The sequence below is a fragment of the Laccaria bicolor genome, genomic scaffold, assembly GCF_000143565.1.
Source record: "Laccaria bicolor S238N-H82 LACBIscaffold_3 genomic scaffold, whole genome shotgun sequence".
Taxonomy (NCBI): Eukaryota; Fungi; Basidiomycota; class Agaricomycetes; order Agaricales; family Hydnangiaceae; genus Laccaria; species Laccaria bicolor.
In genome coordinates, this window is record NW_001889874.1 from 1,343,075 (window position 1) to 1,363,680 (window position 20,606).

The window sequence follows — 20,606 nt, forward strand, 5'->3', positions numbered from 1 at the left end:
CTAAATTCTTTGGAAGGCCCTGCCTCGAAAAACCCGGCAGAAAAAGGAGCGTTGGGTTTCTGGCTATTACTGGGAACGTAAGCTTCGTTTATAACAATTCGCGTCTCACAACACGGCGACTACGCGCTAACGATACCGAGGAACGCGTGTAATGCTGCAAAAAAAGATCATTTAAGAAGGGAGGAAAGTCCTGCGGTTTTCTCAAGCAGCGCAATGTAGTGTTTCTGTTGTTTACAAGGTGCAAGCGTTTTGTTAGACCTCTTGTGCCTTGAAGGTAAGTGCAAGCAACACTTTACGTTCGAGAGCTGTATCCCAGTCAGTCAGCCCCTGCTTCGGTAGCGATATATACAATTGTGGTGGTTGATGATGGTGGTAAGCGTCAATGGCTCGCAAATGGCTGTCGGACGAGTCAGTGGCAGAAAAAGATCTTAGATAAGCGCAACACGTAACGGTCACGCGTCACGTGTCAACACACTCCTTTTACCGAAGTGGGCCTTAGGCCGAAAGGAAAGACGGTCCCGTCACGGCTGACGAAGGCGTGACGAGCACAGGGTGCAGCCAAACAAACCCGAATCGGGGTATGGTGAGAGATCGTGAACGATCCATCTGCAGAACGCGTGCCCACTTCACGATCTATGGCAACAGGGATCAGCCAGCTTCAATATCACGGCTAAGACCGATATTTGTACGCTGCCGACTGATATGCCGAAGCTAATTATAACTATTTACAATTTAATATTGATATTGTCCATCAAATATTTCGTACTGTCACAATCAATTCACAATTTCCTATCGTGTTATCGCCAAAGTGAAAGTGCTGATTCGTGTTGTTTCCCATACAATGTACATCTGGTATCTTCATTGAAATATATGGCAACAGGGAGCCAGCTTCAAAAATCACGGCTAAGACCACACTGCCGATCAATATGCCGAAATTAATTATTGAATATAATATTGTTATTGCCGTTTTCGAAATAGTTGGCGCGGCCGCAATCACGTCAAAACAAAGTCTCATATCTCCGTGAATCCTCGAACACGATTTCTCTGTAAATACTTATCATAGAGACATAATTTATAGTGTTTTGAAATCGTCTCGTCGAGCTCTAGGTCGCCCTATGGTTCATTTCAAAAGTAAATGACAACTATGTCATATTTTTGCTGGAGGGCAGGCAAGGACGGTGCGGAAACTACTGCAAGGATTTCTCCGCCAATACCGAACGTAAAGCTACAATTTTGGGTGTGTTAGAATTGCATAATGTGCACCTAGGTCGCCCCATAATTTATTTTGTGTAAGAGTATGTACTGGTCTTGTAACTGCGCCGCTATAAGTGATGACACCCCATCACTTCCCTTCCAAATCCGGTCGTCACACGTCTTTATGCAAAATAAACATTGGGACGACCTAGCTACATACTTACTCTATGATTCCAATGCAGTAAAAATTATACTTTTTTGTTAAGTACACAAAGAGAAATTGATGCAGCAGTTAGTCACCTAATTGCTGCATCGATTTCTCTTTGCCTACTCAATAAAAAAATACAATTCTTACTGCGTTGGCATCATAGAGTAGAAAATGTTTATTTTGCATAAAGACGTGTGACGACCGAATTTGGAAGGGAAGTGATGGGGTGTTGTCACCTATAGCGCAGTTACAAGACCAGTACATACTCTTACACAAAATAAATTATGAGGCGACCTAGGTGCACATTATGCAATTCTATCTCGCCCAAAATTGTAGCTTTACGTTTGGTATTGGCAGAGAAATTCTTGCAGCAGTCTCGGCACTGTCCATACCTATTACCTACCCTCCAGCAGCAGTATGATGTAGTTTTCGTTTTCTCATAAAATAAACTATGGGGCGACCTAGAGCTCGCCGAGACGGTTCCAAAACACTATAAATTATGTCTCTATGATAAGTATCTACAGAGAAAATCGTGTTCGAGGATTCGCGGGCATTTGAGACCTTATTTTGACGTCAACTACTGGGTGACTTTCCGTAACACAAATTCTCTAGATTTGAATAAATCGACGAAATCTAGGGTCCTTTGCCGGGATGCCGAGTCTTGTAAGGGTTCGACTTTGATGGAGTCCCTGGTTGGAACCCAGTTACAAACCTTAATCTATTCAGAGGGTACAGACCCCTCGAACAGATTTCAAACGCTGGAATCAACCCTGCCAAGGGGACACCTTTCCTTCCTAGGTACGATTCTTTCCCACATGGCTTAGTCAGCTCTGCCTCATCCCCTACTACTCTCCTACGGCTGGGGCATTCTGCTCCCTCTCGTTGCAGTTCAAAGCTACTACAGAGTCTATTAGAAGTGTCAATGTCTTATGGCTACAAAATCCCCTCCCGGAAACTGTTGCTCCCTTTACAAACACCCTTCTTGACACCTAACTCACTGATCCACAGCCATGTTCAGCTCAACTTGGGATTTTTTGGGCTTCACCCAGAGTGGTCTAATTTTACAGCGGGGTGGATGAACAATCAGTATAATAAACCCATCCACGGGCCTACACGACCTCAGAGCAGCTCAGATGGGAGGGAAGTGAGTTTGTACAAGGCAAGCAAATACATCAAATAGAATCTAATCAGTTGGCGTTACGGTTTATTCACTCCAATAAACTCTCCTGTGAAGTTCTCGTTTCAAACTCCGATAAGGGTCAAATTTATTCATTTTTATAGATTTGAGTTACGGAAAGTCACCCACTTATTTCGAAAACAGCAATAAACAATATTATGTTACAAATACAATAATTAATTTCGGCATATTGATCGGCAGCGTACAAATATCGGTCTTAGCCGTGATATTGAAGCTGGCTGATCCCTGTTGCCATAACGATCTATCTGCAGAACGCGCGCCCACAACCATACGCGAAGCGAGCACCCACTCTTGCCGAGAAGATCCCGCCCCACGCGTGCGCGAAGAGAGCACTGCACAGCGCACGCGAGCCGCCAGTCCTCACTCTCCCCCGCCCTCGCGGGATGTGAACAACCCAAAGGATGGACCACAATGGTCTGGCACAGGTGAGCACTGCGTTCACAGCGCTGGACAGGCTGTGGAGCTCGAACGAGGATCTGACAACTGCGGCAGCACCCAACCAGGAACCGAAAGAGTGGAGAAAGTGGTAGGTTTTTCTGATCCTATTCAGGATCCAGGATCCCAACCCTTCCTCCACCCGACCCTTGCACCACCAAGGCCTTTGTTTGGTCTCTAGGACCCTGCCTATGCGGGAGCGTCTTTTTTACGCTTTTAGGCCCATCTTTTCGTACATCATTTACCTTTTGCCCCCAGCCAAAATTTCTAAGAAACACTTCGTGCCCGAAAAAAAAGACGCTCCGACCTAAATCTACAGACGATCCCCCATCAGATCCCCCACGGCAATCTGGCCCCCTCCCTCGGCCTCTTTTTCAACATCACCTGTGCCCCCCTGTGCTCCCCCCCACACCTGTGTTGCTCAATCACTGCAGTTCTCAACAAGCTGCACCTCCTGTGAATACTCGAGCCCAGGAATACACAAAGAGGTGTAGCTTGGGGGAGGAGACACAATTAAAAAACAAAGAACATATGATATTGTGGTAAGTTCTCACTCAATTTTTATGTTCTGGCACTTAAAAAAACTATCTAGTTATCAGAAAATACGAGCCCCATTTTCGAGAAGCTGCGCGTTGACGATCCAACTCGTCGGAATTTTTTTGGGGGAGACATCACCAAAAAAACACGGATAATGCAATATTATTGTAAGTTCCCATTCGATTTTTACGTTCTAGGGCTCATAAAAACCGTCTAGCTAGTGCGAAACACGAGCCCCGTTTGCGAGAAGCTGCGCGTTGACGATCCAACTCGTCGAAATTTTTTTAGGGGGAGACATCACCAAAAAACACGGATAATGCAATATTATTGTAAGTTCTTATTCGATTTTTATGTTCTGGGGCTTATAAAAATCGTTTAGTTAGTGGAAAACACGGGCCTTCTTCGTGAGAAGTTTTGCATTGACGATCCAACTCGTCGAAATGCTTTTGGGGGCGACATCATCAAAAATCAAAGAGCATGTCATATTATCGTAAGTTCTTACTCAATTTTTATGTTCTGGGGCTCATTATAATCGTTTAGCTAGTGGAAAACACGGGCGCAGTTTGCGAGAAGCTGTGCATTGACGTTCCAACTCGTCGCGATGCTTTTGAGGGCGACATCACCAAAAAACACAGAGCATGTCATATCTTTGTAAGTTCTTACTCGGTTTTTACGCTCTGGGGCTCATTGGAACCGTTTAGCTAGTTGGAAATATGGGCCCAGTTTGCGAGAAGCTGCGCCTTGACGTTCGAACTCGTCAGAATTAATTTTTGCAGATATCACCAACAAACACTAATAATGCAATATTATGGTGAGTTCTGATTCGATTCTTACGTTTTGGGGCTCATAAGAACCGTCTAGTTAGTGGGAAACACGGGCCTTGTTTGCGAAACACTGCGCGTCGACGTTCGAGCTCATCGCAAGAGTTTTTTGGGAGACATCACCAAAAAAGGCAGATAATGCACTATTATGGTACGTTCTTACTCGATTTTTACGGTTTGGGACTCATAAGAACCGTCTAGCCAGTGGGAAACGTGGTCCCTGTTTGCGAGAAGCTGCACCTCGCCGTTTGAGCTTGTCGCAAGTTTTTCGGGGGGGCATCACCAAAAAGTACAGGCCATGCAGTATTATCGTAAGTTCTTCTTCAGTTTCTATGTTCTTGGGCTCAAACGAATCGCCTAGCTAGTGGGAAACACGGTCCCCATTTTCGAGAGGTGGCGCGTCGATATTTGAGCTCGTCACAAGCTTTTTCGGGGAGACATCACCAAAGAATACAGGTCACACAATAATATTGTAAGTTCTTACTCAATTTCCACGTTCTTGGGCTCATAAGAACCGTCTAGCTAGTGGGAAACACGGGTCGTATTTGCGAGAAGCGGCGCATCGACATTCGAGCTCGTCGCAAGCTTTTTCGGGGAGACTTCAGCAAAAAACACAGATAATGGGATATTATTGTAGGTTCTTGCTCGATTTTTATATTCTGGGGCTCATAGGAACCATCTAGCTAGTGAGAAACACAGGCCCAATTTTGCAGAAGCTGCGTGTCGACATTCCAGCTAGTCTCAAGTTTTTTCTGGGGGTCATCACCAAAAAACACAGTCAGTATGTCATATCATTGTAAAACATGTTAATGTTGTCATATTTTTTTGTAATACATGTTAATACTGTGTGATGTACCCCCATATTGCTAACATCCAAGTAACAGGAGATTGCTCAGGGGGAGGAGGGAGAAATGCAGCACAGATACTGTTTGGCAAGGTGGCCTTGGCAGGGCAGGAACAAACAAGGGTCCAAAAAGGGTCGAAAAGACCCTCCAGGAACGTGAGCCAAACAAAGCGGCAAACGCCGCCGCGCGGAGGGAGCGTCTTTATCCAGAGGGAAGTCACTTCAGCCACTGCTTAATACTTATGCATGCACTACTTGATGTCAGTGAGCGCTTCGCTGAACGCCAAAGCATATGGCTCCACGATGAAGAGTAAAAGTCGCTGTCCACCTCTTGCAACTCCTCGGTCAACTTTGAATTTGCGCGGCAAATCGCACTCTGAGTTGCAAACTCAACCTTTAGGGCTCTTGAAATCATCGAGCAATCTGGTAAACCAACGAAAAGCCTTGCATATTCTCGGGTTGAATCTCAAACATCCGGCGCACGATCCCCTCGCTCGTGATCCAGGCTACTTCTCAATGCCTCCTATTGGCGGCCTATAAGTATCCTCGTGTTCAAAAAGAAGTTCATTATCGCTCTTCTTCTCTTTCTTTTACCTCCCTCCACAAAACCTGTTTAACTTTTCACCGATACTCAGAACTCTTGCTGGACATGATGTTATTTGCCTTTACGTCTTCTGCGCTTGTCATCACCCTTCTTGTTCTTAGTACTCGCGACACCAAAGCTTCCTGCCTACCCTGTCAGCCTCCCTCCAAACGAGTGAACATTGCTCGAGGCGCTTCCATCCCCATATCCCGCCGCGGCGTTTGGAGCCCGAAGATCACAAGTCCCACCCTTGGCACGGTTTGGACAGGGAACGAAAACGTTCGTGTTACGTGGTACGTTCTCTTGTTCCGCTGCCAGTCGGGTGTTTGAGCTATGGTGGCTGATCATTTTACGATTTTCTCCTGAAGGAATGCCACCAGTCCGCCGAGCGATATTACCAACCCCAATGGGAAGCTAGTCCTAGGCTATGTCGAGGATGGCAGCGACAACGAGCACCTTCAGTTGGGTAAGTCGCTTTGTAGGCCTGTCTTTCCTGCCACTCACGGCTTTCCCCACTTCAGATCCCCCGCTGGCTGCCGGATTTGACATTCGGAATGGATTCGTCGACTTCAAGGTACCTCAAGTCGAGGATCGCAATGACTATATCGTTGTTTGTGAGTTCTCTAATCTCAATCTGGCTTCGACACATTGACACATAAATACTTTTTTTTAGTATTTGGCGATTCTGGAAATCGTAGCCCCGCCTTCACCATCAAGAGTAACCCCAGTTGAATCTGCGCCTGTTTGACACGGACTTTTTTACTTTTCAGTCTGGATCTGTACGCTTGCGTCTCCCGACTCGTAGTCTTGGCTTGATCTATGCTCCTCTGTCCTCTCATTATGCTCTTATGGTCTATGCCCCCTATGTTTATGTTCACGATTATGCCTTACTTCTTTCCGGAAAGTAGTCAGCCACCGGGACTTGTTGATACGGATGGATGCACGTCTCGAATAGCATGCCCACTGCTTTCCGATCTTCTTTTTCTCAATCATGAGCCGGCGGCTCAATTATAACGTCTCGAGTATAACTCTCAGTCACGACTTCGTCGGCTAAAGATCCGTTGGTGTATCGACTAGTTGCCTTATTCAGCCACACTCGAATGCACTTGTGGAGTCTCGCCGGGACAAACAACCTCGATCCAACGGAATTTTATCATTGAGGCGCTTCGGCGCAAACGCCTATCAAGGAGGTACTCTTGCGAGCCTCCATATACTCAGCGCTCCACATGTACGTTTAAATCAGTACAAAACGAATATCCTCCTGTTTGGGGCCCACTAGTATTCAACGCATTTATTTCCTTGCCTACCTGCAAAATTGGAAAACATTCGAGATACTCGGATCGATCTCGGCATCTGAAATTCCTAGTTGTTACCCTCCCTTCCCTTCCTTCGGGCGCATTTTTCTCCGCTTTCCCTTCTCGCATCGTCTGCCTCACAAAAATAGCTACATATCTGACACGACAAGAAGGATAGAATATCGAGCAACGAGGCAAGAAAATTTGCTTGCACGATTATCTACTCTGCGTCGAGCAAAACCTTGTCAACAGATGTCCCCCCAGATCGTAGATACGCCAGGGAATAAAATAAAATAAATATGTATGCGCAAGCGGGCCTCGTGTTTTTCCTTCTCTCCAAAACGCTTCTCGACGCGATCAAATCAAAGAACGCAACGGCCATATGGAGCCACTCAGGGTTCAATACTCTCCATGGCCACTCGAAATCGAATAATCAACAGTATAAAACCCCTGCGCTGGCACGGTTGTAGATCCAACGCACTCGTAGTCTTTCCTTCTCCTTCACTCGCAGCTCAGAAACGTCTCTAGCTCCCATACCCACTCTTAATTCCTCTCGTCATCATGAAATTCACCACCTTCCTTTCCGCTCTCCTCCTCGCCACCGCGTCCATCGCTGCCCCTGTCGACCTCATCTCAGACCTCGTCGTGAGCCCACACATTACCGCGCCCGAAGAGGCCGTGTCCTGGCCTATGGGGTCCACCCAGGTCGTCAAGTGGGGTACGCACGTGAATTATGTGTCAGGAGTAGATGTTGATGCGCCCGCTAGAAACCGACTCGATCCCCGAAGCTCAGCGTAACGACAAGGGCATGATCTTGCTCGGATACGCTGGGGACGGCGAGAGCGAGCATTTGGACATCAGTTCGTATCCTTTCTTCTTTTTTGTGCTCCTAGCCCAGGATGCTGACGATGTGGCTTTAATAACAGAGCACCCTCTCGCTAAGGGTTTCCGCATAAGCGCTGGCCAGGCCACGGTCAAAATGCCAACCAATGTTCCTGCCCGTGATGACTATTTTGTCGTTCGTGAGTTTTGAAATTCACTTCTGAGAGTGTAAAAACATTTATTGATGCTGTTTTTCCTAGTCTTTGGTGACTCAGTGAGTTGATCGACAAAGAGTGGGAGACGTACCATACTGACCTTTGTTCCCTGTAGGGTAACACGTCCGCCAACTTCAAGATCACCGCCGTCAACAGCACGTACGGCGATAACTAAACCGCTCGCCTTCTTGCTTGACCGCCACTGTATTGGCTTCGCGCCGGAAAATACGGAACCACGATCTACGATCTGCATCTCATATTTGTTAGCTTGGTTTGGATGAACAATCCTCACACCTATCCCCTCACTTTGTCGTCGCTTGTTTTTCCCCTTACCTTACTGGATACCACCCAATCAATAGTTGATATCTTTGGACTCCAATCATCCATGGTCATTAAGATGTCGTTGTCCTTGTTCCTTCGCAAGAAGTATATCGTACACGTGGATATTGAAAGCGCAAGCAGAACGCCCCATTATCTTCCCGACCGATGGGAGCGGAAGTAGATGCAAAAGAAGTAAACAAGACTCCTCTAACTTTCAGGCAGAGTCTATTAAATTGACGGGTATATTCATGCCTCCTTGGCTTTTAGATTTGAGCACTGTTGGGCGCGGAGTGAGCCAGCAATGTGGGTATATGAGTCGATCATGAGCCAGAGCGGGATGACGACCCAGCTGAAAGAATAAGGTTCACTAAGGGAGTTCTGAGTAAAGGGAGATGGACTTACATGCCGTTCATCAACTGCAAAAGGGGCGGAGTCATATGTCAGTGCCAGAAGTTATATCAACGGGAACATGACTGACCGCGAGGTATACCCAGAGGTAAAGCGGGTTCGAGGTATTCAAGTTCGGGCTGCCAACAAGCCACTCGGGGCAGAAGGTCATCCAGCTATGGTCCTCATAAGTCAACATTTCGCGACTAATGTGGAACAAGCCGAACATACCCCCCATAAATCTCCGCAGTACTAAGAACAATAATCCAATAATGACGCGCAGGATCCCCATTTACTAGCTGCTTTAGGATATAGCAGCACAGAGGGCCCGCGCCCAGGACGGTGAGTATTTCCAGCGCGACAACGGTAGGGTCCGAAACACCCCAGCGGTAATCTGCGGCTGCGTATTCCTTCCCTACGTCATTGTCAGTGTACATAAGTCTGCAGGTAAAGCAAAGGGCTACGAACACATTTGCGCAAGAGGCCCTGTACTCGTGTTCACTTGCCGCCCAAAAACCGATAGCCACAGGAAAGAACCCTCGAATGTGAAGTGAATGAGAGCGTCAAATGCCTGCCATGGTTGTAAGTGCTTGCTAGTATCGGTATTCTGGAACATAAAACGCGACGTACGAGCCAGATAAAAGTATACCTATCTTGCCAGCTCGCGTTCTTAGGTAGGAGCGCTTTGGCTCCGAGGTAGGCGATGAGGCCTACGAGGACGACACCCCCTAGAGAGTACGCGGATGTTGCGGTAAATACAGAGGCGAGGTCCGACATTTTTTTTGCTTGAGACGCGTTAATTTAGTCGGTGAAAAAGGTGGTAGTATTGGCCACGTCGTTTGAGCTTAGAAGAAGGTTAAGGGAGGGTACTAAGCAAGGTGGCCTGATGAATGTCGGTGTCAAAGATCGGACGGAGTTTGAATTCTTACATTCTCAGTACCCCTCATCCTCATCGTCGCTGCAGCTTGGCTGCAGCTCAGCGCTCAGGAATGGCATCACTATTTGTGAAGGTGCCTTTACCTTTCTATATGATGGTCTTGTGCACTTTTGATGATGTGTTTCCTTCCGTCCAGTTCGAAAAGGTCAATACAGAGGGAGCCTAGGGAGCACTTTCAAGTTCGTCCGTTGTCCCTTCAACTTTTTGATTGATTTTCGTGAACGTTTCTGGTTTTACAGCCACGCTCGATTGACTAAGGCCTTACCTCATTTGTCGAAACTCAAGGAGACTCTATAATTCAGTGGATCATATCCTTCACCCTTCCTTCAAACCATGGATTCATAGGCTGCCATTTCCTAAGGCGTGCCCTCGGAACACTTTCGATTTGGGACGAGAGTTTCGTGGTTTTTTTCGCTTCGTTCGATAGGTGTTGCGCCTCGCAGGGAAAGATCACCTCTTTCGTTAGCAAGCCGTGTGCGGACAGAATAATATTTGCATAGGAAACGCTTGACCTTCAGAACAGTTGATGCTCAGATTGACTGTACGGACTTGCGCTAAAGGGAACGTACCTTCCAGGACCTATATTCGGTCACTGAGTGCGTGCTCTTTATGGAACGTGCTGGCCTTATAGCTGATCACGCCGTCATCTAGGGGTCTTGGAAGGGCGATAATCTCGTGCAAACCAGAACCAAGCCTGCGTCGTCAATGAAGGGGCTGTTTTTTTCTAGCACTTTTCTTCATGCTCGCGCTCAAGGGCTTGTTATGATACAATTCTCTGAACTGCGCGTACGTTCAGGTATCTTATTTTATGGAGTATGCCTAGTCTGACCACCAACACAGTATCCATGTATAGTGCCAGGTCACTCATGACGAATAATTCTTTTTCGACCTACCTTACCTCGGCCCTCGATTTGACCAGCCCTCTGCGCCGATGGCTTCATATCCTGAGCCCAACGGGAATACGGCCCTTATCCTTCCGTCCAAGTTCAAAGTAAAACTTTTGACTTAGCGACGCTGATGGCTCCCCACATATCGTCTCCCTTGTCCTGTAAAGCGGTCAAGGGCGATGCGACAGGTCTTGAGGGTGTTGGCGTGTACACGTCCTCATTCTCGCCTTCAACATATTCAGGGGCAGATTATTCGCTGCTAGGCAGTCCAAGGCGCCATGAGCCAATGGTGTTACGTAGTTCGACAGTTGGTGACTCCTCTACTTGGGACAGTTGAGAACTTATCGAATACGGTCTCCTGAGACTTAGATTGCTATGATGTTCAAGAGAGCTTTTATGTAACAGATCTCTTGCTTGCTCCTGGTCACTTCGGGTACCCATGGATGTCGTTTTATTATTATTATGGATTGCTTATCCAGTACAATGCACAGTAGCAGCTCTGAACTGACCCCAAAGCCCCCAGCGCCCACGACGTATCGAGTCAGGAGTCAGGACGTTGCAGCCTCCTTGATATTTGTTCAGCTTTCATACTTATGTAAACGTGCCCTGGGGCTCGCCCTTTTGCTGTTGTTGAGAAAATCCTATTATTAGATGGGATGTGTAGACAACAAATCTGTGAGAGACTAAGCGACACCGACTCCCGATCCAGCTTTTCAATTCTTCTTGGCCTTAACCCTCCTCCCAACCCTACACACCTCAACCATCAAACACAAATCCCCATAAGTATACCCGACACTCGCTTGGTTCCCATATGTCGCAAACGCATTCTTCACTCTCGAGAACTTCGTGAGTGGGGTAACCCAGTAAACTTGTCGAGGCTTGACGGGGCGGCCTTGCGAGTCCTTGATTGGTTTTAGCTACAAGTTGTCAATGAGTTGAGGAAGGTGGTAAGAAAGGGGAAACTGGGTTGAAACGTACCTTTTCGTCTGGATTGCAGAGAATGACGCCCCCGGACGATGCCACGGATACTCTCGCCGGTCCGTCGTCTTCAAGCATAGACTCGGGGTACTGGTTCGCGTCGTCCAAGAGTAGCCACCTCGTTCTAGAAAACTCTTCTCTATCCTCATCCTCATCCTCATCCTCATAATCCTCGGAATCAGAAGTATCCTCATCATCATCATCCTCATAAACCAGCTTGAGTTGTGCATTCATATTCAACTCATCCGCCACCCTCTTAATTATCGCGTCGCTCCCTTTCAGTGCGCCCACCAAGCTCCCAAGGTCGCTCGACTCCGATTTGATAGGGTATTGGTACCGCAGGCCGAAGCCCAGGTATCCGCCGTCTGGAAGGAAGTCGAGATTCTCTATGAGAGCAGAAAGTTTTTGTCGGAGCTTCGCTTCCTCCTCAGTGACACCATCACCGCGCAAAGGCCCAGTGGGCAGAGGTGGATTGTCGTGGTATAAGTTGTATATTAAAGAAACGCGATACCCAGAGGTGATGGGGGATAGGTCGTGTTCGACGGCATTGTAGAACGCGATGTATTTGATTAAGGCGGTGTCGGAATGAGTAAATAAGTCGAACGTCCATTTGTTGGCTTTCCGCCGAAGGTGGAGGGTGCCACCTTCGTGCGTGGTAGGGAACACGACGATGAGTACGCCAAATGTGTTTGGTGTGGGGTTGTATTCGTGTGGCCCGCTGAACGATCCGGGGCCTCAACATCGGAAGTAAGCCCATAAATCAGAGTTGCTCCCAAACCGAAATTACTCACCATGAACATTCAACTCACGCAACTCTGCCCTAACTCTCTCCAAAGGAACAAAACCACCTTTCGCGAGCTTGGAGCGTACATGTTCCACTATCCCCGCGTCGAGCACGTCGAAGCGGGTTGAAAAGTTCGGGTTGTCAAGTTTCCATGCTTTTGGATGGGTATCATTATCTTTCAGGACTGGGTCGCATGCCTCGAGGAGGGCTTGCAATTTTGGTGAGGTGGGGTTGGATAGATCGATCCATCTGACAGCATCACCAAGGATAAATGAAATGAAAGGAGGAAAGAGAAGAAAGAAAGGCGTACCCTGCGGCGTCGTCTTTGTCACTACGAAAGAATAGGAGACCCGCGTTTTCAGATAGCGGGTACCTGCCTGTGCAAAATGGTTTCTTGTTTGAGATAGCCTCGCGTACAGCGGCGATGTCGTCGAGAATTGTTGACATCTTGCGAAGGCAGGTTGGGCGGAGACACGTTTTGACCCAAAAAGTCGCATTGTACCCTGGATTTGCGAAGCTCTTCTATGACTACGGATGTGTTGCAGTCAGGTTAAGCGACGTTTCCCCTTGAGCACTTGACCTCGCTTGACAGAGGACAGAGGTAGAGGTAGAGACATAGAGACGCTGGCGTTCTTATCTCACGGTGTAGTATGGACAACCATTCGAGCTGTACTTACTCGTAGTCAGACATAATTGGTCGGGATATAGTGTACGTGCTTATATTACATGGATAATGACATAATGACAAATGCAATATGAGTAGATGAGTAGTTTCAAATGCTTTTCAAGAACGACCTCCAAGAGATAGCCCAGATCTTCTACGTGCTTTTCGACTTAGCCGAATCGAGGACCGTGGAGGGACGGGTTGTATTGGAAGAGTCGCGCCACCTACGAAATTTTGCAGTGCGGGAGTTGGTGCCGAAGTCGCGTAGGGGGTGGACAATGCCCGGTGTTTCTTGAGAGGAGATCCGAATTCAAGTTCAAAGAGGTCGTCGTCGCGTGTACGTTTCATGAGCGACGAGATCGAGAGGTTATCAACAGGCCCATCGTCTTGAGGCCAGTCCCCTTCGTCAAGGATGGACCGCCATGCAGCCTCTAGGATGCGATGGTCATGAAAAAGAAGATGCTCGGTAGTGTCAAGGGGATCAGCAGTATCGGGCTGAGGTTGATCAACACTCAACTTCGAACTGCCAATGTACTTCTGCCTAATGGCCCGCCGCATGCCTCGAGCCTGAAGGTACTTGCGTGTCCGAAGTGACGCGTACGACAGCCATTCTCCTGCGGCTCCGAATGCGAACAGAAGCCAATGTTGCAAGGGCGTGTTGTCGACGACAGCAAAATCGAGACCAAGTTCCCCCAAGTCGAAGAGTAAAGACCTCTTTCCGCGCCCCTGTAAGGTTGCCATCATGATCTAATTTGCAGTAGTCGAATATCTCCTCCATGATGGAATGTATCTTATGCACTTTGGTATGATTCACATATCGAAGGACATTGAATAGAACGACGTAGACGAAGGATTCAATATCGTCTTGTAGGTCTTGGAGTTTATCCGGATTTTCGAGAAGCAAAACTGACATGAAATGCCAAGTTCCCTATATACCCATTAGCGCGAATTCACAAAATGGATAAACTTAACTCACTGAACGGAACAGTTGTCGAGGACCACTGGCCATATCGGCAACTCTTCTGGCTTGATCCCAGTCATTGAGGATTCCTCCCCCGTCATCCTTCATCATAACGTTGTTTCCGCTCACGTCACGATGAAGCACTCCGCACTTTTCATATGCGTCTTGATGAGCTAAAGCAACGTTAGCTGCCATCACAACTTAAAATGTTCAGCATAGTGCGTACCGATAAATGCGTCATAAACAGCTTGCATCGGTTGTTTTGATGAGGTAAAGTGGCATAGATGTTTGCCAACAAAATCCTCGAGAAAGCGATGTTGAACACGAGAGGTGATCCCCGTGCCTCCAGCGTTCCAAGGCTTGGATATGTATTCTTGGGTCAGTGTGAGGTGAGTGTCAATGTCGTCGCCGCAGATGAGCTTCGGAACGTTGCGCACGCCTGCGTTATTGAGATCCGATAGGATCTCTGATTCTTTCTCCATTCCCACCACAAGGGAGCGCCAAGAATCATTCAGAAAGACGACCTTCTTGAGCTTGAGGTCGTATACCGGCCAAGCACGCGTTGCTCTACCAATCAGCGAATCCGCGTCGGCCATCGCGCCCCAAGCAATGACCTCACGGTATCCACCTTGGTCGTCTTCAGGTACCCGGAGAACGATGATGGGCCGTTCCTTCTTGGACTCCCAAGGCCGTAGATTAAGATGGGCGAGACCTTTTTCGCGTGTTGTGGCAGGACGCACGGTTGTGTCGCGTCCACGTTGCTCAGGTGTGAGGTGAGCGAATCGCCAGAGAAATTCTGCGAAAATTTCAGGTTCCTGTCGCCAGTCAAATGACCGGGAAACAATCGCCCCGGAACGGTCGGCCCTGATAAATCGCATCCCGTCGTTCGCAACGTAGACCAAAAACCCATGCGTGCGATGCTGGCGACTGAACCACTCTGTAAAATATGACACGATCTGCCCTCGACAAAAGATTCCGGCGTCCGTATTCGTTTCGAAAGGGTGTTCTGCCAACTGTTCTGCATTCGCGGTAGGTTTGGGATCTTCGAATGGATGCGCCGGTGTTGAAGGAGGCTTGAGTTCAAACATTAACTCTTCGGCCTCAAATTGAGCAACGTTTTTGGAAGTGGTGACCTTGCTGAGATACACAGACATGTCAGGCCTAAGTTTCTCGTGGTCGTCCGCGTTGTTGTCGTGGTGATCCGATGTGTCAACGACCTTCAGACCGGGGAACAGTCCTGCGTGTTGGATGATCGCCGCCTGATCCATTCAATAAGATTGTGTCTTGCAACTCAAAGAAATGTTGCTCACCATTTTGGTCGGCATCGTCCTGTCTCCCGTCAATGGCAAGCTTCGAATGAGGTCTGTTGGCACTTCAGGCATTGGGTTTATGTCACTTGAGGGTAAAAAATCATCCATGAATTCTTGAACAGGCATTGGCCCAACCCATAGGCCTCTCAGCTCCCGCTCCAACTGTCTCCTCATGTCTTCTTTGCTTTCGCGAGATTGATTGGTAGGCAGCCTAGGACGGGTGAACCTCACACGGTTGCTCTGGTAAACACGGCATGGTTAGCTACTATCGATTTAGACATGTTGAGTACGTACCAAGCAAAAGCTGAGTACAGAGTATATAGCATAAAGAACTGCGCTGTCCTGAGTCGCTGACATGGTGGCTTGAGTGGCCACAATTACTGTTCGAATTTTTGTTCTCATCACGTGGACGTTTCCGTCATTCGCGTTACAAAATTGGGCAGGCACTTGGAATGTTGATTCAAAATTGGCATCCCTAGAATCGACTGCAGGGTTCGTCGCCATATTTGTCATTTCCAATCCCGCGAGCGAGCTTTTCGTGAAGGGACGGGAGGCACGATTTGCGAAAGGCGTTCGTGGTGGCCCGAAATCGCCGTGCTTGGAGATACCTGTACATACGTTGAGTTTCAGTGAAGATTCGGAGTGAACAAGGAAGAGAGAAGACCCACACGTCGTAATGGGATGGGGCTTCCTTTCTCCACGCGGGCTTCCTACTGAGATTGACTTCGCCTACACAAAGCCTTCGTAGGCCACCAAAAGAAGGAGAGAATCGAAATTGAGTAAGGAGATCATAGGCAGGAAGACGACTTTGGGCTGTGTGTGCGCGCCCATTTGCCCATCGTCATCGGTCATAACCATGATGATGAAATCTCGGCGTTTCGGTTGAAAGATATGACAGAACCCTACGCATGCAACACGGCGGTCGCTCGGCGGGGAAGCGTCGTTGATGTGTTTCCTCTGGCAATTCTGTTCGACTTGACGCATGCATGCCGAGAGTCAAGCTGACACAGACTGGTCGAGGAGTTGTTAGTCGATCGTTTCTTCGAGAGGTTATAGGTGTAAAGTACCTTCAAACTGGCAGTCCATGTAAACAAGCCACAACGGCAAGGGCTTGTTCCTCGGTTCAGGAAGGTAGCTCGACCGCATAGTGTCGTTGACGAACTCGACGAAAAGCTCTGGGATCTCGCGCGCTTCCACAATGTCCAGATGGGGAAGTGAGTAATTCTGCCGCGCGTCGAGGAGGTTCCACTGGTAGGCGTTTGATTGGCTGAGATGAAAGTTGTGATATTATCGAGGACAGTCTGGGAATCCAGGCCGTAGTCGTATGCCTTGCTGATCACCTGTTCGAGGAGTTCTCCCCATTGAGCATCGTCTTCGGTTCTGAGGCCCCATTGATTGGCATCCCTGTAGGCGAAAGTCAGTATTCTTTCTCTTTCTCAGAACGGACGAGACATACGTGAACGGCAAGCAAGACGACACCTCCTTCCTAATGACCTCGGGCCCTCTTCCAATTTTCAACGCAAGTCTTCCAAATGGTTTCCTTTTCCTCATTCGCCCAGTCCCACTTTCTCCCAACCTCTCCACAACCCCTGAAGTCCCGCATCGAGTCTACGCCACAGACAGTGAGCCCAAACAGGACGAGCACTACCCTCGCTCAAAGGATCCACAAGCTCCCTCTGATTATCCACCAGCAACTTAATAAGGTGTTCTCCAGCATCGCCAAGTTGTGCAATAGGGAACAAAATGCGCATTGTTCTCCACGATTTTTGAATGGTGCTTGATTTGTGTTTGCCATTGGTAGGTACATTTGCCTGGTTTGAAGTTGTCGTGGATGGGTGTACCGGAACTCAAAGAGGATATTGGTTTCTCAATACCAGATGGCGCGGGCTTCACCGTAAAGTCAAGCCCAGGGTTTCTAAGGATTTCGGTCAGGTGCGACGCCCAAAGGCAGCTATGCCCTCATTATTCTACGATTATAGGAAAGATGATAATCCCTGATCCAAAAGATCGGAGATTTACCTTGGAGCACTTCCACTGTCGTTTTCAACAGACTTTTCCATATATCTGTGCAAGCTCATCCTAAACATATCATCAGCTGCACGGCTACTAGAAACTTTGAACAGACTTACCGGCAAACCCTCATCGTCCATTTGGAGAAACCCCAGTAACGGTTTCGCGGAATCCCCGTAACCAGGAAGGAGAGAGGGCAGTATTTGTTTGAACCATCGGAGATGTGAAGGCATGTGGTGGTGGACTGTAGTTGAAATCAATGGGCGTGATCGGCATGGTCAAGACCAAACATTACGGACGACTTCGTTGGTTGTAACCATCATCTCGACCGTGTATCGGGAACCGGTTGTTCCTCATTGGGACCGCTCCGGAATATACTACCTCTACTACCAGCTACTACCTCTACCTCTAAATCGCTTGGTCCTTCGAGCCGTTCCTAGGATAAGGCGTCGATGAGCCACCTTCTTAGAACGGTTTGCTATGGGTACGTACTCTTTCCTCATCTGCCATTATTCTCATCGTCACTCCACAGTCCACAGAGTCGATTTGACCTGAAAATTAATGCGGGGATGGCTAGCATACGACTCTCCTTTGGGTTGCCAACTACCTTCCCCCCTTTTTTTGCTGCATCCTTCTCTTCTTCCGCCAACAATGCAATTTTCACCAAGCCAAACGCACATTTGTTAGTTTTCCTGATAGTCTTCATGAATCGATGAACGATGTAAGGCGTGTTTTGCTATTCCAAGTCCGTTCCTACACTCATCCACACTTTATCTAGCCGCTACCCAGCGTCCATACCTTCTAGAGATCAATACAGGTACGGATCATCCCCAATTTTCGTTGCTCTTATCTGATGCTTTTTCTGATGTACAGACATTTCGGGGTATCAGCTATGGAAATCAGCCTCCTATGCTCTTCGTTAACAATGGTCATGTTGACCAACTATGCGACCTCCAAACCATGTCACCCAGCCCGCCTCACACCCCTGTGTACTGATGCAGCGGATGATCGTGGACAGGCGTGACCACTGGCCAACGAGATCCCACTTTCCCATTTCTGCCCAACGACCTCCAGGAACATGCAACTTCAACGTGCAGTTCCCCATCGGTAAACAGGTGGCGCTCGAAGCGATGTGCAACTCCTCAGCTTGACGAAACCAGGGCTGGTGGTGGAACGGTGAATTGTCGAACATGCGCTATCGGAAGAAAAGGAGCATACGATCGAAGTGCAACTCCCGGAGGGTGTTCGTCGTTATAGGGCAGGGACTGCGGCGTGAGGGTTGGGTCAAAGGAGACAGCCGCAGCTGGGGCTCGTTTGCGTTGTGGAGCGGAGCGGCTTCTCAGTAACGACCAAGGAAGAGGGTGGGGTGGGAACGTACACTACAGCAGGCTTGCGTGGATTGTCTTGCCTTTCCGCCACCATAGGCCTTACTTATTGTGCAGTGGAAGGTTAATCGCCGACCCAGCTCAGTGGCTCCAAGCTCCTACAGGTAGGGGTAATAGAACAAGAGCCACCACCTCGATAGCGAAAAGGGTCTGCTAGGCGTAATTCGGGTACACGGAGGATTGCATTGTGCAGATCCGTGCTTTGGGGGAGAAACTGGCCTTCGATAGTGAGATAGAGCTAGAATGCTAACATTTTGAGTCGTAGTCACATGACCACAACACAGCGCAGCGGCGTGTTGGCGGCGTGGCAATTGACGCTCTCACATTCTCTGTTATCAACCACCATCATCATGAACGCAAACGCGACTATCGGTACCAACAAAACCAACAAAATGAGCATTACTGGGTTGTTGAATCCCGTGGGAAACGACCCTCTGCAAGCAATCAGCACAGGCGGCCTTTCTGCACTTGAGGTCGTCGCCGCATCTGACAACACCTTTCCACATCTGAAGGCGGCTGTCGTTCAGGCATTAGCCATCATTGAAATCACTAAGGTGTCTGTACTTACTTCAATGATTCCATCATGTCTATTTATGTGACCGCATTAGAAATTCAAGACCAACAAGAAAAATTGGGCTGCTTTTTCTGAGAGTCTCATTGAGAAGGTTGGGGAGATTGTTCAGGCTGCCTATCAATACAATGAGAGTCAGGTTCTGTTGACTTTGCAACCCAATTTTGAGGATGTGAAAGGGTGTGTGGTTTTAATGGTGTTGTTGTGGATACTGCTTGGATTAAAGTCATGCTCTAGCATTTTGGACTGCTTGAAAGAAGATGTGATGAAGATCCAACAACAAAACACAAGGAAGACAGTTCCCAATTTCAAAGAAGATCAAGAACATATTGCAGGTTTGCAGGTTAAACTAAATGCACTTGTGAGCATGTTTCACATACATTCACCATTCTTTATCATGTCATTTATTTGATTATCCAGTCCAATTTTCAGGACAGTCTCAGGGTTGACATTGGGGGAAATTCTCAAAAAGCAAGTAAGTCAAGTTGAATATATCACTTGATATATTATTTCTTAACTTGTGCAGATCCTAGGATGGATGCTTGGAAAGATCCTATATTGACTGAGCCCAACAAAGATACAGGGGGAAGGAATGTTGGTAAAAGGCTGATGACTCTGGGAGGTGGTATGTATAAATTTGCTTTCTGATGCTATTTTTTCATGACTTTTGATTGTTTTCATCCAGTACCTCAAGTAAATGTACTTCCTCAGGCACGTCATGTTCACATGAGTGATACAGTTATTAATGCTGCAAATATTGTAAGTAATTTGCTCCTTTAAGTTCTATAATTAACTATTGGCATACTATAGATCAATATCAATGACAATGGGGAACTTGAAGCCAAGAAAGCAGATGAAAGAAATGTAAGTTATATCAACTGGGTAAATCTGTGACTAGTCTATATGATTAATAAACAATCCAGGTAGAAAAATGGCTGCAAGTCCTTGTGCTCAAAGCTCCATCACATGGTAAAGTAAGAGAGAGATGCATGCCAGGAACCCGGAAGGATGTGCTCACATTTATCAAAACATGGCTTGATGATCTGGAAAAGCCTAATATTTTCTGGCTTTCTGGCAGTCCTGGCTCTGGAAAGACAACAATTGCTTCAACTGTGGTAGCTGACTCTCACTATTTCTCTGGGCAATTTTTTTTCCATCGTGATGAGGCTGAGCTTCGGGATCCAGACAACTTATGGAGACGTATTGCTTTGGACCTTGCTCTGGGGTCCAATAAACTCAGAAAGTCTATAGCTCAGGCA

At 47.7% G+C, this 20,606-nt stretch overlaps 6 protein-coding genes across 6 annotated transcripts; 4 read left to right on the forward strand and 2 right to left on the reverse strand.

The window, feature by feature from the left end:
• Positions 1-1,709: 1,709 nt before the first annotated feature.
• On the forward strand, positions 1,710-2,689 carry LACBIDRAFT_322655 (uncharacterized protein; the record flags this gene model as incomplete). The annotated part of the gene is made up of 6 exons (XM_001875641.1): positions 1,710-1,817; positions 1,927-1,986; positions 2,040-2,065; positions 2,129-2,200; positions 2,411-2,546; positions 2,684-2,689. The coding sequence occupies 6 exons, from the start codon at positions 1,710-1,712 to the stop codon at positions 2,687-2,689; spliced, it is 408 nt and encodes a 135-aa protein (XP_001875676.1).
• A 1,037-nt stretch (positions 2,690-3,726) lies between these two features.
• LACBIDRAFT_308734 (uncharacterized protein) lies at positions 3,727-5,076 on the forward strand (the record flags this gene model as incomplete). Its single annotated transcript, XM_001875642.1, has 9 exons — positions 3,727-3,739; positions 3,794-3,901; positions 3,956-4,062; positions 4,113-4,223; positions 4,278-4,383; positions 4,434-4,544; positions 4,595-4,704; positions 4,759-4,865; positions 4,920-5,076. The coding sequence occupies 9 exons, from the start codon at positions 3,727-3,729 to the stop codon at positions 5,074-5,076; spliced, it is 930 nt and encodes a 309-aa protein (XP_001875677.1).
• An 810-nt stretch (positions 5,077-5,886) lies between these two features.
• LACBIDRAFT_308735 (uncharacterized protein) lies at positions 5,887-6,552 on the forward strand (the record flags this gene model as incomplete). Its single annotated transcript, XM_001875643.1, has 4 exons — positions 5,887-6,113; positions 6,189-6,286; positions 6,342-6,434; positions 6,494-6,552. The coding sequence occupies 4 exons, from the start codon at positions 5,887-5,889 to the stop codon at positions 6,550-6,552; spliced, it is 477 nt and encodes a 158-aa protein (XP_001875678.1).
• A 1,124-nt stretch (positions 6,553-7,676) lies between these two features.
• On the forward strand, positions 7,677-8,327 carry LACBIDRAFT_322658 (uncharacterized protein; the record flags this gene model as incomplete). Its single annotated transcript, XM_001875644.1, has 4 exons — positions 7,677-7,833; positions 7,883-8,137; positions 8,198-8,211; positions 8,268-8,327. 4 exons carry the CDS (start codon positions 7,677-7,679, stop codon positions 8,325-8,327), a joined length of 486 nt encoding a protein of 161 aa, XP_001875679.1.
• A 392-nt stretch (positions 8,328-8,719) lies between these two features.
• On the reverse strand, positions 8,720-9,476 carry LACBIDRAFT_188347 (uncharacterized protein; the record flags this gene model as incomplete). The annotated part of the gene is made up of 5 exons (XM_001876067.1): positions 8,720-8,822; positions 8,876-8,889; positions 8,952-9,036; positions 9,092-9,275; positions 9,329-9,476. The coding sequence occupies 5 exons, from the start codon at positions 9,474-9,476 to the stop codon at positions 8,720-8,722; spliced, it is 534 nt and encodes a 177-aa protein (XP_001876102.1).
• Positions 9,477-11,275: 1,799 nt separating this feature from the next.
• On the reverse strand, positions 11,276-17,901 carry LACBIDRAFT_292427 (uncharacterized protein; the record flags this gene model as incomplete). Its single annotated transcript, XM_001876068.1, has 20 exons — positions 11,276-11,308; positions 11,440-11,601; positions 11,663-12,396; positions 12,454-12,695; positions 12,757-12,823; positions 12,864-12,974; positions 13,089-13,113; positions 13,339-13,836; positions 13,925-14,038; positions 14,087-14,244; positions 14,298-15,330; positions 15,382-15,621; positions 15,676-15,866; positions 16,000-16,110; positions 16,449-16,648; positions 16,722-16,785; positions 17,187-17,332; positions 17,401-17,460; positions 17,511-17,635; positions 17,884-17,901. 20 exons carry the CDS (start codon positions 17,899-17,901, stop codon positions 11,276-11,278), a joined length of 4,332 nt encoding a protein of 1,443 aa, XP_001876103.1.
• Between the last annotated feature and the right edge of the window lie 2,705 nt (positions 17,902-20,606).